Here is a 22986-nt window from a genome sequence, read left to right as displayed (position 1 = left end):
TGGACAAAAAAATGACAGATTTACAGTAAAGAAAGGCTGAAGCTGGTTAGCAGAAGATGAGAAACGAGTCTAGAACGCTGGTGGTTTGTGTGCTACTCCAGACAGCTGTGTGGTTTATGAAGATCTCTGTATCTTACTGACTGAAGCCTCCAGAAACAGCTACAGTGGGGACTCGATTATGTCTGGTTATGTTAGGAGACTTTTTTCCCGTTTTATGCACATGTAGCAATTAATTCACCTGTGTGTGTGTGTGTGTGTGTGTGTGTGTGTAGCAGCTATCAGACACAAGACATTTATTTCAAGACATTACTTCATCAGATGGGCGTCACATTACATGGAAAAAGTCCCATTTTTTCCCCGCGACACTAGCTTGCCCGTATTCAGCGTTCACATGGTTCATAATTCTGGTCACAGTAAATACAGTCCTAAAGCATTTTAACCAACAAAGCATGTTTATTTGAAACTAAACACAGTGCTCTTAACATCCAGTCGCCTTCTGTGACCTTTTCTGGCTGAGACGATGAATTCGCTGCAGTGTGATGAAGAAAAATCAGACATTTAAGATGGGGATAGTACATCAAATGTTTTAATTTTTTGTATTCTTTTCAAAAGCAACTAAAACGGCATTACTGTTCTCACTGTATTGGCTGTACGTATAATTTGCTTAAAAGACAACAAGCATCAGGACACCACAAAGGCATTCATTCATTTTAAAGTCTGCAGCCGCTGGTTGGAAAACAAAACACAGAACAGGCCTTGATTGCTTTTTTTTTCTCTTTTCCTCCCCCCCCCCACACACATTCGATCCTTTAGGGGGGGAAAAGCCAGCGTCCTTTAAACTCTTCCATAGGAAGGTCACAGCTCCCCACCCTCCCCAAATTACAATTAGGCTACACAACATTTTGGCATTTTGGCAAGCAAATTCCAAGGATTTTAAAAACCTAGCTTTAAAACAGTGGGGTTGCATTAAAAAAAAAAGAAAAGAAAAAAAAGAGAAGGAAATGAAAATAAAGCATTAAAACATCACCTACCAGTGAAATCCTCTATTGTGAGCATTCTAGGATGTACATAACTGGCATGATAATTTTTTTTCTTTTTTTCTGAGCGACAGAACTGAGCAGGTCCTGTGGATGCCGTTTTGAAATAAGTACAGAGATGACAACTATACAAAATCTTTTTACCTACTGAGTGACGATTATGTTTCCTCAGTGTCCGTTTTCACTAGCTCAGGCTCAGTCCCAGTCTCGGCCTCTTCCTTCGGCGTGGTCTGTCCGCCGCCTCCAGCCACGAGCGGGGAAGCGGACACTTCTGGAGCTTGCATTTCTTTTAGGGGCTCGGCCGCGGGTGCGGACGGGGAAGGGTGAGACGGCTTGGCTGGGGGTTCCGGGTCAGGTTCCCATTTAGAGTCCGGGTCGTGAACACCGTCACTAAAGCTGTCTTTCTTCTCTTGGGCACTTGCACTCTCTTTTTCGTGCTGCGACTGCGGGGGCGGCTTTATGTCCGGCTGCGATTCGGCTGGTCTCCCTGCGGGTTGTGGTTCGTGCTGTAGAAGAGGTTTAGGATGCGACTCGGGCTGAGACGGAGGCAGGTTTAGCAGAGGTGTCGGGAGGGGGAGCAGAGGTTGGGATGGTCTGGGAAGAGGGAGGAGAGGTTGAGGTTGGGGAGTAAGGGGCGCCCAGCCCCCGCGGTCCCTGTCTCTCTCCTTATCGTTATCCTGTTCTCTGTCTCTCTCTCGATCCCGATTCCGATCTCGACCGCGTTCACGGTCTCGTTCCCGTTCTCTGTCTCGCTCCCTGTGCCGGCTGTCGTGCATATCCCTGCGGAAGTCCCTGTCATCGCGGTCCTTCTGCCTCTCCCAGGGTCGGCGCCGATCATCAAAGTCCTGGTGCACATTCGCATTGAAGGGTCCGCCTCCACGGTTCCAGCCCGGCCCTACTCCGCCCATGGCTCCTCCGCCACGCATCTCAAAACGGTTTTGGAAATTCGGGTTTCCCCGATCCTCCTGAAGGCTCTTCGGTGGTCCTGCTGACATTCCTCTCATATCTCGCTCGTCCAGGTCCCCACGTGGTGCACCCCAGCGCGTCTCGCCTCTGAAGGGACCCGGCATGGACTCCCGTCTCCCGGGTCCCTCTCGGCCCTCCGAGTGCATGCCTCCTCTGGGAGGTCTCTCCAGCAGAGGAGTTCTAACAGGCGTGGGTTCCGACCTCATCTCAGGAGGAGGTGTCCTCAGCAGACCCGTGCTCTGTTTCTCAGGAGGTGGGAAACGATAATCCTGATCACCCTCCTGTTGGCCTCCACTGTCTGAAGCAGTCGGTGTATTATTATTAATATTAGTTTTGTCCATATTGTCTGGCGGAGGAGCTGCAGGATTGGGGGCCCTTGCAAAGGGGCCTTCTGCGCGATTAAAGTGCTCCATCGGAGGAAAAGGGGCTCGTGTGCGGGCCTGAAGCGAGGTGTCCAGGAGGCTGTTGGCTTGCTGTGCTAGGCCTTGCTGCATGAGCATGGGGAAGCGAGCCCCAGCTCCCTGAAGGAGGTTCGGCCGCAAGTCAAGAGGTAGCAGCCCGGGCATCCTCTGGCCAGTAAGAGGATGAGAGAGAGATGCAGAAGGGTGCATGCCCAGTAAACCCATCCCACTACGCACAGCATTCTGCATTCCTGTAAACAGACAGAAAGAAAACTTTCTAAGCGATGGCAAAGGTTTAGGACTTTTCTTGTGTAAAGCTTGTACAATGCCACAAAAAACCCCACAGAACTCTTACTTACCCTGTAGTGTTATTTCATTAGGCGTTTCTACACTCTCTCCAGATGCAGTTGTCTTGTCAGTGCTGGCCTGCTGTGCCTGAGCTCCCACAGGGTTAAATACGGCTCCAGGCATTCCCGAGGGCATGAAGCTCGCTGGGATAGTGCTCGTCGGAGGGAGCATCGCTCCAAATGTTGAGTCCTTGTTGCCGTCTTGAGTAGGCTGTACCAGAGCTGCCAGGAAACGAATTGGACCCAATTAGGAACTATGTTTTAACACACACCCTAGAGAGATTTCAAATGAGGCAGAACTTACGTGATGGTGCTGAACCAAGACCAGCTCCAACAGCAGACGGAGCGACACTGGAAGTGGCCATGAAGCCTAAAGACGAACACGGTGATTAATAAACCAATCAAACGTAACGCTTATAACATGGTCAGTTCAGTGGAGAACTGACTGCGACAGCGGCTGTACCTGGTGGAGGCTGCGTAGTGTTGAATCCTGCCCTGAGAAAGGGAGGTGGAGGACCGAAGCCAGGTGGAGGCATTGCCATGGTGACAGGATAAGCGGGTGGGACCAGGCCAACAGCAGGGACTGTCTGTGCTACTGGGATCTAAACAAATAGATAAAATAGTTGTGCGTCAAGCGTACGTGCATAGTTTGAAAAATAGTAGGCCGATACTGATCTCATAATAAAGCGTATGTACCTGCACAGGCATCATGGCCACAGGCTGTGTGAAGGTTTCATTCTGCGAGGTGCTGGCTGCACTGCTTTCAGCAGACACCGGCTGAACCTGGGGTTCCTTCGGTGCTTCAGTGTTCTTCTGAGCTTCCCATTCTGCCAGAACAAACAGAGCAGAGTCAGTAGGAAACAGCTCACCACAACAACTGCTACACCCTTTTTATTTTCGATGTGGTGTAAACATAGTATCTTACCGCTGTTAACCGTTTCCTGGTCAATCATGCCTCCTTCTGCAAAGCCGTCCAGGTCGTCCAGTTTGACCTTCTCCCAGGGGATGTACGTTACTCCGAGATCCACGTCCCAGAATTGTTTATATTCCTGTTTCACACCCTTATTAAGAGCCCAGGCGATCTACACACACACACACAATCAGTATTTGAGACATTAACACTTTATACTAAACACTTTCTGACCAGTCAGAGTTGAAAATATACCTGCACTGTGATACAAACCTTTATAACCTTTGACCCGATTTTGTATGAGCCGGTGCTTAATTTCTGTCGTGCGCGATAAGCGTCCTGTCGATGCACCATGCAGATATACGCACATCCTCTGGGAGGAATCATCTAAAACACACAAACAGGAAGAAAAGCTATTATCAAGAAATAACCCGGTCTATAAAACCTTTCTGTTAATAATCTTGAAAGCTCAATGAATTCAGGACAAAATATAAAACTACAGATTTCATCATTTCTTACATTGATGGATTCAATCTGGCCAAACTCTTCAAAAAGGTTGGTAAGGTCTTGCTGTGTGGCCTTCTTGTCCACTTGGCCCACCCACAATGTAGTGCTACACACTGAAAGGAATGAAATCACAGACAAACAAACATAAAAAATATAAAAATATTAGAGCCTTAGGCTTTCACGTGCATTAAATAAAATTTAATTTAAATTCCATATAACTTGAATATTATGTCACATGACTATAAGCAGGTTCCTCAATCATACCGCTGAGAAATCTGGAGCGAATAGGAGGAAGGCCTTTCTTCTGCCGCTCCTTTTCTCTCTCCCGTGCACGACGCTCGCTGGAGTAGGAGCGAGAGGATTTCCTTTTGCGGTCTCTGGACCGCGAGCGCGACCGTTTCCGGTGTTTTCGCTTTCGGGACCCTGAGCGCGACCTGGACCTCCTCCTCTTTGGGGACCTGCAGTAAGAGGTAAAATGAGCTTTTCTGTCCAGTGGAAACATTAAACCCTTTAACTGGCTACTTGTCTAACCTGGAGCGAGACCGAGAGTGTGTTCTGGAACGAGTACCACTGGTTTTCTTCTCATCTGACTCAAACATATCCTCATCTACAGTGTCCTGTCCCTCGTCCAGGTCCATGTCCTGCACCAAACACGAACATAAAAACACTCCAGGTTAGCTCTGTATACTCTTGTATACTCTCTGTATACCCCCCCCCCCATTTCAATCTCGAGTCTGTATTTAATGTGACCTCAAAATTTGTGGTTGTGATATATCTCTTACCTGTTGTTGGTTGTCGATAGAATCGTCCAGCTTGGCTTCCTGTTCTTGGAGCTGTGGCTGGATGTTGCTCTGTGCTGCAGGAGCAGAGTTCTCAGGACCAAAGATGCTTTCTTGGCTCTCCAGACTGATGGACTAAAGAAAGGAAGGTGAAAAATGGAAAAATTAGATTTCTCATCTAAGCATCATGCTCTGTTGTAGGTATAGAATCTCATTCTCATGTTCCTTCAGAAAAGTTCCTTGTTTTTAAAGCTATAAAACAAACAGTGTATAAAATTAGTTGTATAATTTTTCTTCCATCTCTTTTACCTTCTGCTGATGCTGTTGGTGCTCTAGAATTTGTTTCTGAAACTGTTCAAGGTTCTGCTGCTGGAGCTGCTCAGCCAGCTGATGGAACAGGGAGTTGTTAATGGACTCTGAAACCATGGGCCTGAAACAGAGGGAAAGAGTTTAATTCCATCAATACATCCTTCCTTCTTCTTCTTCCATAGATTCCCACAGAAGTGCACAAATCTTAGCCTCCTCAATGGACAAATGATGTTAGCATGAACAAGATAAATCATATGTATAATAGCACATACAGCTGAGGTGCTGCCGTGTCCTTTTTAGAATCATCACTGGGTTCGGACTCGCCACCGAAGTCAAACTGTCCCAAGAGTTTCTGCAAGAGGAAAGGATAATGTTAAAACTGTCTGTGTGTGTGTGTGTGTGTGTGTGTGAGAGAGAAAAAGAGAACATGGCTACAGAATAAACGTGTGAAGGTGTTTTCTTTACCTTGTTGAAAGAGGAGACTCTCTGCTCGAGTGGGAGTGTGTTGGCTGCTGCAGCCGCTGTGAGCTGAGCGGTCAGGGCCTGCAGCTGGACCACCAGCCCAGCATCCAGCGCCTGCAGGAGAGATGGCTGAGGCTTCTGCTGCTGCATCTGTAGACTCTGCACCAACTGCTGCAACTGCAAAACACAGCACAAGGGACACTATAGCAGACTGAGGTATTTATTAGTGTTTAAAATATTCTTGATTTGTCCGATTAAAATGTTTACATTCATATCCGTAACTCAGCTTTGGAGGTTGGACATATAGCCCTGACACGTGGCTCCATCTAGTGTATCTTCCTGATACGACACTGCCGTGTGGTTTTAATAGTGTACACACTATAGAGTCAAGGACATGCTGCAGCAGCTAGTATTTATGTTCATAAAATCACAGAATAAAATATATATGACAAGAAAAAGACTCATTTTAAGAGTGCACAATGGAACATGTGAATAAGGCCATATTTGTGTGATAGCTTTTGGAAAAGTTTGCATTATAATGAGAGTTGGGAACTTTTTACGCATCAGAATTGTGTGTGCGCATGAATAAGGTAAGATAGTAATAATGTTAACAATGATTATAAATAAATCTTCAAAATATCATAAGATATCCACATTTTTTTCACCTTGTTGGATTAATTCACTTAGCTTCTTCTATTTAAACACAAACTCTGAAGACATTGAGCGGTGTTAAACAGCAGATGGCATTTTATCACTTGCAGCCAAGGATTTTTGGAAACTCCTACACAGCCCATTAGATTTCATTCCACTTAATTGCAGAGTGAAACCGGAGTGGCTCTTTGCATCTCCGCCAAGCAATCGAGGCCGTGTTACTCAGCTCAAAGACTCATTTTGAGAGACCCCAAACTACATAATTACACACCATGCCTCAGATAGCAGCGTGGGTAAATCAGACAGTGAGACAGGGGCTGACCTGCTGCCCTTGAGGGCTCTGTAGGATCTGTGCTACTGCTGCCACGGTGTCCGAGTTAGAGATCTGAGAGGCCCAGTCCGGTAAACTGGGCATGATGTTGGCTGGAGTGGCCGGAGTAGCAGGAGTGCCTGTTAGACAAGGACAAATTCATTAATCACAAATAAACCTTTCTTAGCAATACAGTGAGCTGAGTCAGGATAAAATAAAGCTAAAAACAGATCTCAGATACAATTATTTATTCATAGGACTCTTGCACATTTACTGCAGAATTAAACTGGAATCAAGACTAAAAATATTCCATGTGTGTCATAAAATCAGTTCAGTTTGAAATGAGATTCCTGGGCATGAATATTGCTGAGGATCTTTCCTGGACTACAAACATCTCATCTGACCCGGCATTTTGTCTATGCACAAAACATATTAATTTCCCCTCTCTGTATACCTCAGTACGTGTCTATTCACATATTACTCAGCACAAGAGCTGCAGTTTTGGAGATGCTCTGATCCAGTGGTCTAGCCATCACAATTTGGTCCTTTGTCAAACTCACTCAAAGTCAAGGTAAATACAGACTGTTTAATGTTTCTATATAAAAGTATATGTTATTTATAAAAATAATAAAATCATAAGTTCTGAATGAATCTTTGCTTTACTTCACATGCATAAAAATGCATACGTGTGTGTGTGTGTGTGTCTGAGAGACAAACCAGGAGTGGCGTTGTTAACAGGAACAGCTGTGCTGGCGGGAACAGGTGTGACACTTGGGGGCGGGATTCCCGCTGCCATGTCCAGTAACGGCTGGATGATGTCACTTTTGAACACGCTGTTTTTCTGCCAGAGGTTCAGCACACGGACGATCTTGCTCTGAAACAGGAACATTTGGACATTCCATCACACATCACACACATTCCATCTCCAGTGATTCTCAAGCCTATGAACTTTATGTGGTACAGCAGAGAACACCACACAGGAACCGCAACAGGACTTCAAACATGTATAAATGTAAAATTCCACAGATCAGCGCATCAAACATTTCCTTACATACTTCCTTTACATACACAAACATCAGCTATGTCAGTGATGGAAATATGATTATTTTTGTCAGGTACCTCAGCAACATCCAAAACACTATGTATGCAAAATACACAGAGAATGTATTAAGTATGACTAGCGCCCTCTTGTGGTCAGACATGAGTGTGAGAGTTACACAGCAGGTCCTTCAAACATGTCAGCCTGGCCTTTTATAACTAGTTCTAACATTTCTCTACAGATGCAGCTATATCTGTAGTTAATTACAGATTAAAAAATAAATTCAGATCTTTATAAAATAAAACTCCATCAGATTTCAGCCAGGAACTCAGTGTGACACGTCGGAGAGTCTACCTTATCATCAGAGGGGCATCTGTAGAGGTTCTGGAAGGTGGCGATGATGTTCTTGCTGAAGCGTGGAGCGAACACGTCCTTCTCCTGGCCAAACTGGTGCCGCGACTGACGCACAATCGAGTCGATGACGTACAGACCTGGGACCTTGTACTCAGGCTTGCACTGTGAATTATTATTATTAATATTTTAAAAATGTATGTCAATTAAAAGTCAAGCTTAATAAACAAAACATTTCGTCTTCATAAGATCACTGACCTTCTGGATGAACTTCTCCACACTCTGTACCACGTGTTTGTAGAACTGGAAAAAAAACGGAGGAGAAAATGTTGAATTATTTCATACATTCACACAAAATCTGATATTCTTTTCTTTCTTTTTTTTTCTTTTATTCCTCCCAGCATTTACGGATAAAACGGGTCAGTGAAAACATTTCTCTAAAAAGGTCAGCTTTAAAAAACGCAAAACATTATACAAGTAAATTATAATAAACTCCCATTGTTGAATAAAGGGTATTTCCAGATTAAGATGGTTTGGACATGTCCAGAGGAGGGAGAGTGAGTATATTGGTAGGAGAATGTTGGACATGGAGCTGCCAGGCAGGAGGCAAAGAGGAAGGCCAAAGAGGAGGAATATGGATGGAATAAATGTGGATATGAAGCTAGTGGGTGTAAGTGTTAAGGATGCAGAAGATAGAGATAGGTGGAGAGAGATGATTCACTGTGGAGACCCCTGAAGGGAAAAGCCCAAAGAAGAAGGAGACGAAGAAGAAGTTGAATAAAGGATATTTAAATAATTACTCTAATTTATTGGGTCATGGTCACTACAGAACATGTTTAGTGTAATCGTTAAGGACAAATAAAGTGCAGATATAAAAGTGAAGTGAGAGATGATGGGGGTTAATGATGAAGTGACGCAAAATAAAGAAATCTGAACAGTACAGCCTCATTAGCTTGAGATTAAAAAGTACGTGAGGTTCTGAGGTAATGTCCGATTTCAGAGGAGCTACTCTGGGATTTTATTTGTTTCCGAAACAAAAGGTGAAATCTTCCACCATCCATTTCTGTTTTGTTATATTTCTAATCATTACCCAAGAGTTTCTGCAAGAGGGCAGAATATAACTAATTCTAGCCTATTAATTAATACCGGTTATACATTTAAAGGTTTTAATTAATATTCTAATTAATACCTGTTAATGTTACTGACTGGCATAATTACGACTTTATTACACCATAAATCATGAAGTCATGACTGATTTTGCAACAGGATATAAAACAGAACATAATTTAGTTCGTCAAACGGTACAGGAAAGGAAAATGTACCTGAAATTAATAACATTAAATCAACAAGGTCACGTTATAAACTTATTATTAAAAAAGTGAGGATAAAAAAAGGAAGAAATTTGAGGGAAAAACTTCAGGAAGTAGTTCTTTATGTCAGGGAAAAAAAACAGCGGTTTAAAGATCAATAATAGAAAGTAAGTGAACATGAAAGTTGCATGTTATAACATCCCCCTGAACTACACCACACTAGTGTTATCGACAAACAACTAAACACAGACTGAAAGATTAATCAATCACAAACATGTGCTTTTTTTTTTAAATACTGCAAACCAGAAGTACTACAGGTTCACCATGTCTGAAAAATAATCATCTACATTCATAAGTAAACATGATCATGTGATCGCTGTATATTTTACCCCTGTGAGGACCTCTGGTGTTGAAACTGTGCAACTGCATTACATGCTCAATCAACCCAATTCTGATTTCTGGCATTGCTCTAATTCGACACGGTCATGACTCAGATTTACATCTGTACTTTCCCAGAGCCTTACAGTTAACTCTTAAAATAAACACAAGGTTTCACAAAGTCTGATGCTAATTTGCAACTTTCCACTTTATGAGACCTATCATGCACTAAAACATCTAAATCACGGTCATTATATACACTGATCAGGCATAACATTATGCCCACCTGTCTAACATTGTGTTGGTCCCCCTTTTGCTGACCCGTCCTGCACTGTGTATTCTGACCCCTTTCTATCAGAACCAGCATTAACTTCTTCAGCAGTTTGATCAACAGTAGCTCGTCTGTTGGATCGGATCACACGGGCCAGCCTTCACTCCCCACGTGCATCAATGACCCTTGACCGTCCATGACCCTGTCTCCAGTCCACCACTGTTCCTTCCTTGGACCACTTTTGACAGATACTGACCACTGCAGACTGGGAACACCCCACAAGAGCTGCAGTTTTGGAGATGCTCTGATCCAGTGGTCTAGACATCACAATTTGTCCCTTCATCAAACTCACTCAAATCCTCACACTTGTCCATTTTTCCTGCTTCTAACATCAACTTTGAGGACAAAATGTTCACTTGCTGCCTAATATATCCCACCCACTAACAGGTGCCATGATGAGATACTCAGTCTTATTCATGTTACTGGTCACAATGTTATGCCTGATCGTTGTGTATACTTTCCAAATCCAAACACACACACCAAGAATCGTAACAGTTAAGCACTCTCTCTCTCTCTCTCTCTCTCTCACACACACACACACACTCATGGTTAAATTCGTAATATTGATTTAATTCTTATTTTGAGGAGATTAAGTACACTGTTTTGCTCATTTGCTTTTGCAGCATTCAAGTTTCACGATCCAAGCTGGGAACCGAACCAGAAAACAGTCATCTGCTGTATGAAGGAAAAAAAATTTCCTTGAGGTTTTAAGCAGCTGAATTTCTTTTCCCTGCCAGGAAATAAAATCAATAAAATTGACAGATCATGCAGAGTTTATGCAAAATAAAATGCAGAACAAAATTTTGACATTTCTTTGAAATTCACAGCAAATATGCAAATCTAAGACAAACATGACCTTAAACTGTATTTTTTTCCCCAGCATTTCTTAGACAGTCCTGAACACAAGTGATGTTCTTTTACTTGACTATCTTACAAGGATGGAGATGATTTCACTCACCTAAACACACACACAGCTGAAACAGTTGAAAAATCTCCTGCACACAAGTCCATACTTTCCCAAGCTGTCTTGTCTCTCACTGTAATAGCCACTCTAACCCTAACCATAATAATCACTCTAAAGGTTTTCATGAACGCGACACTTCGACATTGACCGTCGAGTAAGATTCATCCAAACACAATCGCTCTCAGAAACTAAACAGTGATTTAGACCATCAGATCAATAACATCAGATAATAATACACAGAGATTACATCCTGTTCAGGAAACAGGCCAGGAAAAACACTTTCTACAGATTTCTCCAGATGTTGCTTCACCTTCAGGAAAAAAAAAACAAACCCTGACTCTAATGACCATCTAGCATCATGTCTTCCTGTAGCCACAGACAGGAAGTGATTAACCATGCACAGGAAATCAGATTGATTGGGAAACTGATTAGAACAGAATGAATAATATCCACCACAGAAATCATCACCACACTGGAGCACTTCTGAGTTACTGATTACATTCAGTGGAAAAAAATTTGTTTTTTGTTCCCAGTAACATTTTTACTGGGGACGTGCATTACAATTAAACACTATGCTGGATTGACTGGTTAATGCAAACAGTTAACGTTCACGAATCCCTTAAAGCGATTTTATTATAAACCTAATAGAAAAGCCCGAGAATCCCAGTGTGATCCAATCACGCTTCAATGTGTACTGTAAAATGCAAACAAAAATTCCAACCAAAGATGTCATGTCCTGTGTGAGGTCTGTGTCTCATCTCACTGACACAGATATGGAGTCAAAAACTACAGCGTAAGAGCCGAAGAGCCAGCTTTCATTATATTTCTAATTATTTATAAATACCTGTTAACATTACTGACTGGCATAATTATGACTTTATTACACCATAAATCATGAAGTCATATAAAACAGAACATAATTCAGTTCATCAAATGGTACAGGAAAGGAAAATGACGTACCTAAAATTAATAACATTAAATCAACAAGGACATGTTATAAACTTATTATTAAAAAAGTGAGGATAAAAAGGAAGAAATTAAGAATTTTGAGGAAAAAGCTTCCAGAAGTATACTTGTATTACCAAAAGTATTGGGACACCCTGCCAAATCATTGAATTCAGGTGTTGTTTTTCAGGGGTTGGGCTCGGCCCCTTAGTTCCAGTGAAAGGAACTCTTAATGCTTCATACCAAGACATTTTGGACAATTTCATGCTCTTTGTGTTACTCTAACAGTTTGGGGATGACCCCTTCCTGTTCCAACATGAATGCACACCAAGGTCCATAAAGACATGGATGAGTGAGTTTGGTGTGGAGGAACTTGACTGTCCTGTACAGAGTCCTGACCTCAACCCCATAGAACACCTTTGGAATGAATTAGAGTGGAGACTGAGAGCCAGACCTTCTCGTCCAACATCAGTGCCTGACCTCAGAAACTAGAGGAATGGTGAAAAATTCCCATAAACACACTCCTAAACCTTGTGGAAAGCCTTCCCAGAAGAGTTGAAGCTGTTATAGCTGTAAAGGGCGGGACAACTCCATATTACATTCATGTGCATGGAAAGGCAGACGTCCCAAAACCTTTGGCAATATAGTGTAGCTCTATATGTCAGAGTTGTAAATCTTGGGGGTTTTTTTTGGGTGGTTATGGGTGAAAAAAATCCAGCAGTTTACAAATTTGGCATGAAAAACTACAAAAAATTAATTAATAAAAATAAAAAATTGCGCCACATTTATACAAACAGCTAGCTAGACCAGGAACTACACACACACTTACACACTTATGTGCTTTAGATAGAGCACGTATTCACCTTCATTCAAAACATGATCAGTTGCATGCATGAGAACCAAAGTAATAATATAAACAAAACAATCATTACATACAGCAAAGAAAATCACAGAGAGGGAAATAAATCAACCCAAATGCCTTCGTTCTGTTCATTACACATACTCACTACACAGAATTTAACAACAGGTCTGTAGATGGTGCGTAAAAGCTCGAAACACCCAAAAAACGAGATTCAAGGTTCATATAACAGACCCAGAATAAATCCCATCACCTTACCACAGGCTCCAGTCAAATACAAAACGATACATGCATGACAATCAAGTGCTAAGTGATTCGTTAGTTATTGTTCACGCCAAATTTTTGTTTTTGAACCGGAGCAAAGAAACAAGAATTTCCAAATACGAACAACTCATGCAAGCCGTGGACCGACGCTGGCACCGGCGGAGATACAGTCACATCAGGATGTATTAAAGTTCTTAATACAGTGAATAAAAGTTATTATATGTGATATAATGAGAGTTTAATTCTAGAAAGTTTTTTAGTGCTGGACATCAGTTGGTGTAAATCATGGATGGATGGATGGATGGATGGATAGATACTTTACTCATCCAAATGGAAAATTTACAACTTCCAGCAGTATCCACAAACACAGGTAATAAGGCAGGCAAAAAAGACTAAAAAAATACTAATAATACTGAAAATAATAAAAATTGAAAAGTAATAAAGTTTACCTTTAGAGTCTTTTTAACGAGTGTTTTTAATGAGTCCTGTGCAAATTAGAGTGTTTTAAAGAGTCTAGAGATGTTATTGATCCCAAAAGGGAAAAAAAGCAGAAAGGAATTTCTACTTTTCAAAATTAAGCATTAAAACAATTTTTTTGTGCTGACGAGGGTGTTTGGAGAGGAACGCCTGCGAGGGTGTTTGGAGAGGAACGCCTGCGAGGGTGTTTGGAGAGGAACGCCTGCGAGGGTGTTTGGAGAGGAACGCCTGCGAGGGTGTTTGGAGAGGAACGCCTGCGAGGGTGTTTGGAGAGGAACGCCTGCGAGGGTGTTTGGAGAGGAACGCCTGCGAGGGTGTTTGGAGAGGAACGCCTGCGAGGGTGTTTGGAGAGGAACGCCTGCGAGTGCACGCTCTGAAAACTTATTATGTGATGGAGCTTTGTGAGTGAGTGCAAATGCGGAGAAGGGATAAAGTGTTGAATCCATCAACGTAACCATGAAAAACTGTTTTCCTAATTTTACTGAATGCACCTTAAATCTTCTGGAAAGATCTGCTGGATATCTGGTCATTACATGCCTGGACTTAAAACTGAGATTCATATACATATTAATACACCTACAATTTATTAAATCACAGATAATTACGCACAAACAATTCACTCAGTAGTCAAAGACAGGTGAAGGAAATCCAGACTAGTTCTGAAACACCTGAGGATATTCAGTTCTACTGATCCGTAATCTAGTCAGTAATCTGGTCTTTATTTATTTATTTAATCTCAGTCTCTCTAATTTGTAGTATTTGGAATTCCGTCTAAGATTATGAAGTCCCGTTCAGTGTTTATAACAGCTAAAGCACATGGTTTATTACCGCTTGACCTCAGCTATGTCTTTGTTGGTGAGTTCTTATAATAAACTATAAACTAAACTAAAATACAGGAGTCTGAAAACTGAAGCAGTCTTTAAAGTGAAAGAAAACACTGATAAAGACGAGAAGAAAGGAGACGAGAACGCTCTTATTAGGGTTCTTCAGATTTCTTACAAGCATTATTTCCTGTTAAGTATATTTTTCTATTATTATCTAAACCACTCAAAAAGGCTTTTCACACTGCACTTGACCCCAGGTTATCGTAGTTCCAAACATCGCTTTTAACCCCGGGTATAGAAACGTTTCACACCTGTAATTTTACCCAGGGTTATGAAACTCTGCTCTGGAGCAGGGTTAGCACTGCATTTGCGATGTTAACCCCACATTGCGGTGCTAAGTGAAATGGCGCGGTGTTTGCTTGTTGCTGCTGGACGCTTGGCAACAGATCAGAAATTAAGCAGCGAGGCTCATGTCACGTCAGTAACAGGAAACACTTGTCATGTAAACAGGATGCCTGCTGTTCATCCAATCCGCAAATATGCAAATAATATTAACATTTAGGAATGTACAGTGTGAAACATCTGTCAGAATTAACAGTTAACCCCAGGTATATTATGAGCAGCGTGAAACGCAATTACAGATAACCCAGGATTCCCTTTATCCGGGATTTTAGGATGATCCAGGGTTAACAATTTCAAGTGTGAAAAGCCCTAAAGTCACAGCATGAATGAATAAATGAATGAATGAATGAATGAATAAGGCATTGGGGTGATTAGGTCTTGTATACAGAAGAGATTATGCTCCAGCTGAGGCCCTGAAATATCGGAATCAGAATATTTGGCACTCCTGGACCCATGAGCAGGGCTGTAAACCTCCAACACGACTGAATGTAAATGTAGAAAAGTCACTATTTTCACACTTGACCTTCTATCATAACTTTAATTGAAGTCAAGATGCTCCATTATCTACATCCACAAACTAGATCCAAAGAACACATGATTACTGAAGTTTATCTGCTCTGATCTTCTCTTAGTGATTAAAAGACCAGAAGAGTTTAAAAATGATGGACATCTGAACGACCATAAACTGCTCAGCTCTGTGTGGGACTGAATTCTGCTGCATATTCTAACAAAATGCTCTTAATGTGAGAAGACGCGTTAGCAGTAAAAGCATGTCTTAGGACTAAAGCTATTTATAAAAATAATTCTGAAGACCTTCAGTAAAAAACCCACATCCTAAAAGGTGAGGAGCTTCTAGAAAAGCTCTATTGTACATCATAAACTGGCAAACTTCTGAAATATAGCAGATCCTACATCAAATAGTTTCATACTCATGTATTTTTGAAGTAGAACGATTTAAAATAAAATCTTAAGGTTACTGACCAGCAAAAATCTGGTTTCTGGTCATTTACACAAACAGGCTGCTTAAACAGCAGTATTTCACCATGTGAAGTTCTAACATCTTTCAGCAGAGCTTTACATGTATTTGCTTCTCGAGCAGACAAAAACCAAAGTCTTCTGCTTATGTTCCAGCTCTCAGGACTCTTCTTACACACAAGATCTTGAGTATAAACCACACCGATGACCAGTACCAAACTTTTATATGAGTGAGAAACACTAGGATGTGAGAGGAAAATAATAAGGACCATTACTGCTGCAAAGTTATTTTCCAGTAAGACCAGTCTGCAGTGAGTGTTTTATTCCACTTACACCACAGCAATTTACCAATTTTTATCTTTTTTTAAAAGAAGTGTTGTGCTTTTTAACAGTTTATAGTTAAGTTCAATGTAACGAGACCTATTCCTGGTCTCACTTGCGCTATAAGCAGTTGCTCCCTCCCTCACTCTTCCTTCCTCTTGATTAAAATGAATATGTTAAGATAAAATGTGTTACAAACAAACAAACAAACAAACAAACAAATAAATAAATCAGCATGTATTTGCCTTTATACTGACAAAAATCTAAAAATCGTGCTTCTGTCAGCAGAGCAGAAAATGTAAACGGCTTACTCTGGGACTAGAATATTAAATATTTTCTGGATGGACCATAAGCGCATTTGGAAGATGTGGTAGCTTACTGGTTAAGGTGTTGTACTACTGCTCTGAAGGTTGTGAGGTGGAATCCCAGGTCCACCAAGCTGCCACTGCTGGGCCCCTGAGCAAGGCTTTTATCCATCAATTGCTCAGTTGTATAAAATGAGATGAAAATTTAAGTGGCTCTGGATAAGGGCGTGTAAGCATGGTGCTACCATTAAAAACCAGTCACATTACAAAGAGTGGTATCTGGAATCAGAAGACCTTTAAAGTTAACCACAAAGCCAGACAAAGATAGAGCTTAGAGATTTAAATCGTGAGAAAGTGGCCTTATCTAGCACTAGAAGCAACTTGGAGTGTACAAATAGCACATGGGTGGACAAACCATATTCATCAGCGAGCCCATCACACAGGTCAAAGCTCCAAAGTGCTGCCCTGGACCGTGTTTAATGCTCATTAATAGACTTTCAATTACGCCTTGTTCATTCAAAGGTGGTTCTTTTGTTGAGGTGAGAACACAAAATTACGATGCAAGACTCGATCAAAAACTAGAGCGGGAAGAAAGAAATTTAAGATTGTGAATCAACCCAAATAACTGACTGTGGCTTTGGGGATACAGACGCTGTGTTTCTGTAGATCTGAGCTGCTAAACTCGAAGCACAGGACTGATGAACAGAGACAAAAAAAAATACAGTGGACACACCAAATGATATAAACGTAAACATTTCTATATTAAGCGTGTCACTGTGTTCTTTTGGCTTTATATGATATATGTGCATGTGCAATTTGTAAAACTTTTATGCAGCATTCTGTTCATCATCTTTTATGAGATGGGTAATCGTGACACGATCTGATCTGTTCACCCATGAAACAGAATAAATCCAAACACAACCAAGGATAACTTAAAAAAATCTGACCACGTCACACAACTTACAGCAAACACCTGAATCATCACAGTCAAGTGCCATAGTCTCGATCTACAACAATCTGAACACTCAGTCTGATTATTTCTATTCTGAACAAAATGATATCCGTTGAATGTGATTTTCAGTGATGAAGTTAATTCCTTAAATGTGGACCACATGAAGAACCAAGCACATGTCCAACTCTAACAGCAAGCAGCAGCTACAAACTGAACAGTTACTGATGTGTGTGTTTGTGGATGTATGTACACAAGTCAGAGCACTTGTGAGTCATTTATTTGGTTTCTTTATGCTCCATCGTCCTATGAAAACAGCCCATCTCCTACCTAAGCTGGTTAGGGGTTCTCTTATCACTTTGAAACTCTCTCTCTTTCACTCTTTCTTTCTCTCTCTCACTCCCCCATCGTCCTTTCAGTGCTTTGGGGTGCTGGGAGAGCTGCTGAGGGAAGGGGAAAAAGGTGTTATTCAGAAAGAACACACAATCACACAGCACGATTAAACCAAACCTGCTAACAGTCACAGAACAAATTTTACACAGTGAGTGAATTTACATGTGGAAAATAAATATAAATCTGTAAACACTGCAGATATCAGGTTCAACAAATATTCAGAAATCATCCAGTTTATGGGACTCAGACTCGCATGGTAATTAATTTTTTCTCTAGTGGCGTGACTACACTGTTATCTTCTTAACAAACATCGCTTTATTTATCTACAGGAAGCACAATGTGAAGAGTTTGTGTTTATTCCTCTTTTATAATCGACTTCTTGTCACACACACACTGACATCTCTCTCTCAAAGTATCAAGAGCATCACTCAAGACTTCTAACACGTCTCTGAGACACTAAATTCACACTTTTCTCACAGATTTACTGTAGAAATGTTAAGACAAATAAGGAGCAGAAAACCTGTCACTGTGCCTTTTAGCAAAATATTCAGTGACAGAACGAGGAGATGAATCTGTTGACTGTTTTCCTCTAACAGCACACCTCTGAGCATTTCATTCCTCTTATACCAATGACGTAATATTTATAGCCAAGCTTCATGTCATAGCCATGATACACCGATCAGGCACAACATTATGACCACCTGTGTAATATTGTGTTGGTCCACTTTTGCTGCCAAAACAGCCCTGAAGGTGTGCTGTGGGATCTGGCACCAAGATGTTAGATTGGACTGACTTGGAATTTGGAGGGCAAGTCAACACCTCAAACTGGTTGTTCTGGCCATCAAACCATTCCTGAACCAATTTTGCTTTGTGGCACGGCGCATTATCCTGCTGAAAGAGGCCACAGCCATGAAATACTGTTTTCATGAAAGGGTGTAGATGGTCTGCAACAATGCTTAGGTAGGTGGTACATGTCAAAGTAACATCCACATGGACGGCAGGACCAAAGGTTTCCCAGCAGAACACTGACCAAAGCATGACACTGCCTCCACCGGCTCGCCTTCTTCCCATAGTGCATCCTGGTTCCATGTGTTCCCCAGGTAAGAGACGCACACACACCCAGCCATCCACGTGATGTAAAAGAAAACGTGATTCATCAGACCAGGCCACCGTCTTTCATTGCTCCGTGGTCCAGTTCTGATGCTCACATGCCCATTATTGGTGCTTTTGGCAGTGCACAGGGGTCAACATGGGCATCCTGACCAGTCTGTGGCTATGCGGCCCCATACACAACAAACTGCCCTGCACTGTGTATTCTGACCCCTTTCTACCAGAACCAGCAATAACTTCTTCAGCAGTTTGAGCAACAGTAGCTTGTCTGTTGGATCGGATCACACGGGCCAGCCTCCGCTCCCCACGTGCATCAATGAGCCTTGACCGTTCATGACCCTATCGCCGGTCCACCACTGTTCCTTCCTTGGACCACTTTTGATAGATACTGACCACTGCAGACTGGGAACACCCCACAAGACCTGCAGTTTTGGAGATGCTCTGATCCAGTGGTCTACCATCACAATTTGGTCCCTCGTCAAACTCACTCAAATCCTTACACTTGTCCATTTTTCCTGCTTCTAACATCAACTTTGAGGACAAAATGTTCACTTGCTGCCTAATATATCCCACCCACTAACAGGTGCCATGATGAGGAGATACTCAGTCTGATTCACTTCACCTCTCACTGCTCACAATGTTATACCTGATCGGTGTAACTGCTCCAGTTTGTAAACACAACCTGTAATTCTGATGTTTTTAGACACTGTTAGGATCACTCATCAGCATCACGTAACATTTACGGCGTGTAGAAGATGCAAACTTTCGCGGTTGAAAATTATGCTTAATCCCTGTCCTGCTTCAGTGGACACTGAATAAACCCTGGAACAGTTACAGCCTTTCCTGACATCACATCATGATGACCTATGACACTAAGATGCCACTGGTAACAGAAATACTGACCACGCTGACTCCAAAAAAGCAGAAAGCAGCTCAGGTAAACTGATATTTTTGCAGGAGTTGGTTTAAAGGACATGTATAACCGTCATATGACAGTCATTATCCCAAATATATTCCAATACTTTTTCAATAACATCAAATGAAATTCCCATGACTGTTTTTTTTTTCTGTCTTTAATACATGTTCTTTAAACCAACTCTTACAAAAATATCCTGATATAATATAATGTGGTAAATGTTCCTTTTAACTATTATAAAAGACAAAGCCAGAACACTTATCACCTTTGCTAGCTGGAAGTCTTAAAATGTACACAAAGCTCCTCCTCAGGCCATCTGATCATATTTGTTTAATTTCCATTTTACTACCAATCTAACAAAACATCTGGATGCTGGAAGACTCATCTTTTAGGTTACACACACCCCTAAGTGAAAGCAATTTAGGCTTAAACACTGGACCAGAGCTTAAACTGCCAAAACTAGGGTCAGACCTGCTGACCAATCAGAATCGAGAATTCAAGACCAGCTCCATATCCGGGTCATCCAAAAAATAAATAAATAAAATATCCATTAACACACCGGATTACATAATTAACTCAACTAATTAACAAAGTGTTTATTCAGTCACAGACACAATGCAGCCAGTGAGCCAATGAGACCTAGATTTAGGATGTTTTTAAAGTTTGAACACTAACTGTAATTAGAAAAATGTTTGTGTTAATACATTACATTGCCAAAAGTTTCAGAACACCCCTTCAAATCACTGAGTACAGGTGTTGTTTTTCAGGGGTTGGTCTCGGCCCCTTAGTTCCAGTGAAAGGAACTCAATGCTTCAGCTTCATACCAAGACATTTTGGACAATTTTATGCTCCCAACTTTGTGGGAACAGTTTGGGGATGACCCCTTCCTGTTCCAACATGACTGCACACCAGTGACCAAAGCAAGGTCCATAAAGACATGGATGAGTGAGTTTGGTGTGGAGGAACTTGACTGTCCTGCACAGAGTCCTGACCTCAACCCCACAGAACACCTTTGGGATGAATTAGAGTGGAGACTGTGAGCCAGACCTTCTCGTCCAACATCAGTGTCTGACCTCACAAGAGGAATGGTGAAAAATTCCCATAAACACACTCCTAAACCTTGTGGAAAGCCTTCCCAGAAGAGTTGAAGCTGTTATAGCTGCAAAGGGCGGGACAACTCCATATTACATTCATGTGCATGTAAAGGCAGACGTCCCAAAACTTTTGGCAATATAGTGTACTCCATAAGCATCCAGAATAGCACAAAAGGACGCGATTTAAGAGACAACGTTAGTGTTTATTTATTACCGGACACGGCGCCACACAGTGTTGCACTGCTTCTGTTATTTACGTCTGCAGCGTGTTCATTTCTGAAGCGACCTCCAGACGACTGCAGGATACACACCACATCTTTCACACGCCTCGTTAAGAGTGATAATTCAATTCAATAAACTTTATTTGTCCCCAAATAATTAATCAGGATTTATAGTAACATGTCTAACTAGTTATAAAACAAGCTAAATATTACACTTTTGTCCTTTCGAGACCTACTTGAATGCGACTCTACCGTCAAATTGTCCAACTATCTAAAACCAAACACAACACGAGTAATAAGGTAATCTGTGTTGCAGAGATCTGGAATGAGGAGGAAATAAATCAGTGAGAAAACACTAAATTACACTAAACAACTCTTGTTTTTTCACTCTGCTATGCAGCATGATGCTGAGAGGAAACCAGAAACCTGCTCCCTCTTTTCCCCCACACTTGCATTTGTCTAGATACTTACCTTTATCGCTTTAATGGCCGATTTGGTGATCTGGGTCATCTTCGCTTTGGAGATGGGAGGCTTGTATTCGTTCAGCGAGTACAGCTGAAAAACACAACACACACACACACGTGATTCATTTAACATCATCTATTGAGATCTTCACCCAAGTCTGAGAGCTCATCTGATTACTCTAGCTCTGTCTGGATAAACATTCACACGATTTCCTGCAGAGACCTCCCGTCCAAAATAATAAAAAATGATGTTTAACCTCTAATAAATAAATCACTGCCAGCTACTTCAACATCTAATGACGCAACCAGAGGCAGAAAACATCACATTACTGTGTATAAAAATAATAACAATGACAAAAATATACATCAACAATCCAGATGTTTCTATGATCCATTTCCGGTTTCCATCCGCATAACAGCTGGCAGTGTTTTTCCCTCAGGGCACGTTTTCTTCTCCCTGCTCCTGAATCCTAAAGTCTAAATATTTATTCATTTTTTAATTCCCATGATATTTACATTAGCACGAGAAGTGTCGTGTCACATCAGAGTTTCATTTTAATCCTTGCTTTATTTTAATAAAAACGTATTTTTATGAATATTAAACCAGATGTGTGATCTGTACAGGATTCATAACAGGTTGATGCTGTTGGCTAGCACAGCTAACGTGAAGCATGCTAGCTATGCACAAGCTAACCCGATAAAATTAATCATAGTTAGAACTTGGTTCTAGTTAAGAGTTAAAGCTATAAAATTTCCAGAAGTATGCTGGTTAACACAAACAGGTTAGTATATGTATTAAATATGACAAGGCTAGATAACTATCAGACATGCTAGCGGCTTTTGTGTTAGCGTTAGCCGCGATGTTCCGGTTAGTGCTAGTTCCTGCGTTAAGTGTACCTGCATCAATTTTACTTTAATATTTAGCATTATTAGCCGTGCTGGAATTCCTGTGTTAAATGAACGCAATAAAAAGCGCCAGTGCACTGATTTACTAGCTAGTTAGCACCTAGCTAAGCGCTGCGGTGTACGTAGAGTTACGGCCTACAGCGCTTAGCATTAGCTACAGCTTTAGCATAATATTTTTGTCAGAACTCGTGTATTAAAACTCTATAAATAAACTGGACTTTAATGAACCGACCTCTACGTTAAACGCTTTAACAGCCTCCATGATGCACTGGTTATCTCGTCTTCTTCTTCTTCTGTACCAGAGTGAATATTTAGGAGGTTTTTCTCGCCCTCTGCTCGTCACGGCCCGGGGGATGGAGCTGCAGCTGGCTGCATGGCGCTGAGGGTTTTAGTGGCTGAGATGGAGGAGACTCGGTGGTAATATGGCTGACACGCGATGCGCCGAGCTGCCACTAGAGGGCGACTGTTAAACCGTCATTTTAGAATGAAATCGTTTGAAAACAATAACG

At 41.6% G+C, this 22986-nt stretch overlaps 2 protein-coding genes across 2 annotated transcripts in view; both read right to left on the bottom strand.

Moving 5' to 3' along the window:
* Positions 1–1226, bottom strand: part of tiam2a (TIAM Rac1 associated GEF 2a) — a 73914-nt gene extending 72688 nt beyond the window's left edge. The window contains exon 1 of the mRNA XM_058398185.1: positions 1182–1226. The gene's annotated coding sequence lies outside the window, so the exon portion shown is untranslated. The remainder of the gene's footprint in view (positions 1–1181) is intronic.
* On the bottom strand, positions 536–22884 carry scaf8 (SR-related CTD-associated factor 8). Its single transcript, XM_058398189.1, has 20 exons — positions 22710–22884; positions 21579–21662; positions 8328–8372; positions 8073–8234; positions 7397–7553; positions 6692–6819; positions 5722–5895; positions 5529–5608; positions 5257–5377; positions 4951–5082; positions 4700–4809; positions 4433–4626; positions 4181–4281; positions 3935–4048; positions 3677–3833; positions 3448–3578; positions 3215–3353; positions 3056–3121; positions 2764–2973; positions 536–2655 (listed from the first exon to the last, which is right to left on the bottom strand). The coding sequence occupies exons 1-20, from the start codon at positions 22737–22739 to the stop codon at positions 1196–1198; spliced, it is 3795 nt and encodes a 1264-aa protein (XP_058254172.1). The 5' UTR covers positions 22740–22884; the 3' UTR covers positions 536–1195.
* Between the last annotated feature and the right edge of the window lie 102 nt (positions 22885–22986).

The sequence above is a fragment of the Hemibagrus wyckioides genome, linkage group LG09 (genome assembly GCF_019097595.1).
Source record: "Hemibagrus wyckioides isolate EC202008001 linkage group LG09, SWU_Hwy_1.0, whole genome shotgun sequence".
NCBI classification, from domain to species: Eukaryota; Metazoa; Chordata; class Actinopteri; order Siluriformes; family Bagridae; genus Hemibagrus; species Hemibagrus wyckioides.
Note: the sequence above shows the minus strand (reverse complement) of the source record. Positions and strands in the feature narration are given on the sequence as shown.